General features: G+C 59.7%; 1 protein-coding gene across 1 annotated transcript; it reads right to left on the bottom strand.

The window, feature by feature from the left end:
* Window positions 1-335: 335 nt before the first annotated feature.
* EVX2 (even-skipped homeobox 2) lies at window positions 336-3286 on the bottom strand (the record flags this gene model as incomplete). Its single annotated transcript, XM_084288940.1, has 3 exons — window positions 336-995; window positions 1424-1683; window positions 2863-3286. The coding sequence occupies 3 exons, from the start codon at window positions 3284-3286 to the stop codon at window positions 336-338; spliced, it is 1344 nt and encodes a 447-aa protein (XP_084145066.1).
* Window positions 3287-4334: the final 1048 nt, after the last annotated feature.

Raw genomic sequence — 4334 nt, 5'->3', positions numbered from 1 at the left:
GTGGGGGAAAGAATGTAAGAAAGGAACACAAACACCTTCCCTCGGGCCGGCCCCCTCCCCCGGCGGCCCGCGGCCCCACCAGACCGGCCGTCGGGCGGCGCGGGGCCGCTCCGCGCACCTCGGGGGCGCCTCCTCGGGGGCGCCTCCGCGGGGGCGCAGGGACGCGGAGCGCCCTCTCCGCCGGGCCCCGCTCCCCGCCGCGACGGGGCGGTCAGCGCCAGCCACGCCGGGGGAACCGGCGGCCGGGCCCGGGGCGCCCCCCGGCCCCGAGCCGCCGCCGCCGCCCTCCCGCCCCCCTACAAAACGCCCCCTGCCCCGGGCGCGGGCCGGGGTAGTTATCTGGTGAGCGGCGCCTCCTCCCGCTGGTCCGGCGAGGCGACGGCGGCCTTGCTGAGCACGGCGGCCGAGTAGGGCAGGAAGCCGCTCTCGGAGCGCTGCGCGGCCGCGGTGCACGGGAAGTCGGCGGCGGCGGCGCCCCGCGAGCCCAGCGCCGAGGCTGCCGCCGCCGCCGCCGCCGCCGTCTGGCTGCTGTGGCAGCTGAGGCAGGAGCAGGGCGCCGAGCCCCCCGGCGGCCCCGACCCCGCCGCCGCCGCCGCAGCTGCCGCCGCCGCCGCCGCCGCCGAGGCGGCCGCGCTGCTGTTGAGGCCGGCGGCGGCGGCGGCCGGCGCCTGGTAGAGGCCGGGGTGTCGGAAGCTGCAGAGCAGCTCCGGGCGCGAGTAGGGGTGCGAGAGGGCGCGGAAGGTGTCCAGCGGGCGGATGGAGGTGGCGAAGGGCGCGGCGGCGGCGCCCGAGGCGGCGGCAGCGGCGGCGGCGGCGGTGACCCCGACGTGCGGGTAGTAGTGGAGAGGGACGTGCGAGTGGAAGGGGTAGGGCAGGCTGCCCGTGGCGGCCGCGTGGGTCATCATGTAGGTGTAGAAGCTGGGGTCGGCCGGGTGGGGCCACGACATGGCCAGGCGCTGCCGCTTGTCCTTCATGCGCCGGTTCTGGAACCACACCTGGCGGGGACACAAGCACAGCGCGGCCTCAGCTCCGCTCCACAGCCCGCAGCCCCCAGCCCGCAGCCCGCGGCCCGCTCCCGGCCCGCTCCCAGCCTCCCCGGCCGAGGCACCGGCGGGCACCGACGCCTCCGTCCCTCGCCAGCCCGCAGCAGCCGGCTGAGCCTGTGCCCGGGGAGGATCCCTTCGATCCGCAGCAAACGTTTTCCCTCCGAGCCCTCCCCTCCCCCTCCACGGAGAACCGTGACCTCCGGTACTGACGCGCTCGTCCCTCTGCCTCTCCCCCCCTCCCCGCCCCGGGTACCAGCTGCGTTTATTTTCTCTCCCCTCTCCTCCTTAGGAAACGCGCTAGCTCAATAAAATCCGCTGAGGAAACTAAAAATAAAGCCAAGGCAAGCGGCAAGTTTGAGGAGCGGGGCGCGCCGTACCTTGATGGTGGTCTCGGGGAGGTTGAGGGCGGCAGCCAGCTCGCAGCGCCGCGGCCGCGACACGTAGTTCTCCCGGTAAAACTCCTTCTCCAGGCGGGCGATCTGCTCGCGGGTGAAGGCCGTTCGGTACCTCCGCACCTGGTCGGCCCCCGCCGCCGAGCCGCCCAGCGCGCTGGTGCTGTGCAGGCTGCCCAGGCCGGCGGCGGGGGCGGCGGCGGCGGCGGCGGGGGCGCTGGGCGCGGGGCTGCTCTCCGCGTAGCCTGCGGGGCGAGCGCACCGTCAGAGAGGCCGGGGGCAGCCCCGGCCCGCCCGGCCTTCCCGCGAGCTGTCACCCGGACAAATTGCTGCCCTTCATACGATCGATACGCTTGGGTCTGGGGTGGGCTTTTTCCTTGCTTCCTTCCTTTTTTTTTTTTTTTTTTTTTTTTGGGGGGGGGGATATTTTTTAGTCTTTTTTTCTTTCTTTCTTTCCTTTTTTTTTTTTTTTAATTATTATTATTTTTTGTCACAGAGCCGCCTTAGTGCGGGCAAACCGGGAGGTTCGTGTGGCTACAAAGCGGCACCGCCCGAAGCCGCCGAGCCCCGGGAAGGGTGTGCGGGGACTCGGCCGGGCTGCCAGGAACCCTGGGCTCTCCTCTCGCCTTTCGCTCTTGGAAGGGTTCGGTTTCGTTTGAGACGAACCGAGTCTGAGCAGCCCTAGCGCCAATTTTTCTCGCGCGTTCCGTCGAGGATCCCTTCCTTTCTTTGGCACATTTGGGGGAAAAGGCATGCACTGTGGCCCCTAGGAAATCCACCGCTCACCTGGCTCCCGCCCCCCCTCCCCAGTTACAGCGATAATAACAGCCATCGTCCATCACTATGCCCCGCAAAGCAGGAACGAGACAGGGCTGTTCCAGCTCCTCTGTTATAAACAGAGTAAAAGTGAACAATGCCCAGTTACTCTTAAATGGACACGGGATGACACGTTGCGTATAAACAGAGAAGGACAAACGCAGACAAATACGGACAGTTTCCTCACCCTTCTACCTCTCTCTCTAATTTAATCTATGTATGTATGTATACACACACACATATACACGGCTTGAAGGACGCAGAGGGCTCCAAGAGCGCGAGAAAAAATAAGGAGAAAGGTTCCCCTAAATCCAGGTGGGTGGATGTTCGTGCCCACAGCTATTCTGGATATCTAGCTACATACAGATGAATCTGGGCACGCACACACACGCACGCACCCGCAGAGGAGCTGCCCGGGCAGTGTCCCGGCTATCGGGATAGCGCAGCAATCACAATAATATTTTACAGCCTCCAGCTCTGTCTCGGCAGAAGAGAGAGCGCCGTTTGCAGAGGCGAGCAACTTTGGCGGTGTCGGTGGGTTCGCTTGGCTTTTTAAACCCGGTTGGCAAAGCGCAGGGCTTAGATGGAGATGAGAAACGAAGAGTTACCTTTGTTACTGTTTTCCTTCAGCTGGGAGGAAGTCAGGCTGGCCGGGGAGCGGAGTGCGGAGCAGCCCACCTCCACATCACTGTTCATATCTGCCTCTTGAGCAACTTCCGAATAAAGGCTGATTTTCTTCCTGCTTTCCGACGGCGGGATTTCGGACGAGACGGCGCTTTCGCTGCTCGGGTGCTGAAGATTGAATAAAGTGTCTATTTCGAATTTGCCTTTGGCGGAGATGTCCCCTATCGCGCTGTGCAGGGAGGCGGAAGTTAGTCTCGGGCTGAGGCGACCACTGTGCTGAGAATTTTCAAGGGCCTCCAGCACCGCATTTCCAGCTGAGTCTGACAAATTCGAGAGCCTTTTGCCAGCTGTAGGGCTGTGCAGTCCTCTCTCCATCAGGATCATCTCTTTTCTTATTCTTTCCATCATCTCAGCTTTATAAAAAATGTCAAAGTTGCAGGGCTGGTCCTGTACTAATGATGAGCTGCAGCAGGGGCTAATTCACATTCAGCCCGGCAAGTGTCTCTAAATATTATTATCTCTTTTTGAGGGAGGCGTAAAAATTGTGGGATGCCAAAGCGAGGGAATGACTGGTCAAAATGACCCATACATCCTTTCTAGCCCGAAATGTCATTCATCAAAAAGTAGTGCTCGTCATTAAGGTACGAATGACGCTGTTCGAATAATCATTTATTGTAACAGGTTTATAAGCAAATAAATACAAGCTCCTGTCAGTGGATAATGAAGGCGGCTTCTGAGCAGACAAATATATCCAGGTGGAAAGAAAGAAAGACAAGAAGTGAGGAGTAAAGCTCTTGTCCTTAGCTTGATCAGATCTTGCTTGAATTGCTCTGGGGTTTGGCCTCTGGGGTGAAATTGACAGTCTGATTAATAAAATGAGCTGTGCAACATTTCCCCCTTCATTTAGGTGCATCATTATGCTCTGATTTTTGTTTTGTTGCCTTTTAGGTCCTAATGATGCAGCTTCTTTCTCATTTGTCCTCGGACAGAACTACATGCTAAATATTAGATAACGCTTTTCTTTATTATTATCTCTACGGCGGATTTTAGATCGCAACGCGAGGAAACGTTGGGAGAGGAGCGATGGACCGAGAATCCCCTGCCGCTGACATCTATTTATTCTTCCCTCCCATTTTTCCGACTGCATTAGTACTTTTATTTAGGAATTACTCCAGCACCCCCGCGCATCCCTCACACTCGCGAACCCTACACTGAGACTTTATAAGCCCGCTGCTGCCGGCACACGCCGGTTCAAGCGGACCTACAGCAGTCGCCTGGAAATTGAAATAGGAATTAGAATTCCTGGTTTCTAATATCTTTCATTCGTTGCGACCTTAAACACGATCTCCTTTCTACTTTCTGAAATCTCGTTTCTCTACGAAGCTAGCCTGCGATTTTTCTCCCCTTCTGGGACAATGCTCTCTCTCGTACGCTCTTCTAGCGGGGAGAAGAACCG

Source organism: Netta rufina, assembly GCF_964035555.1.
Source record: "Netta rufina genome assembly, chromosome: 6".
Classification (NCBI taxonomy): Eukaryota; Metazoa; Chordata; class Aves; order Anseriformes; family Anatidae; genus Netta; species Netta rufina.
This window is presented reverse-complemented; position numbering and strand designations above follow the sequence as displayed.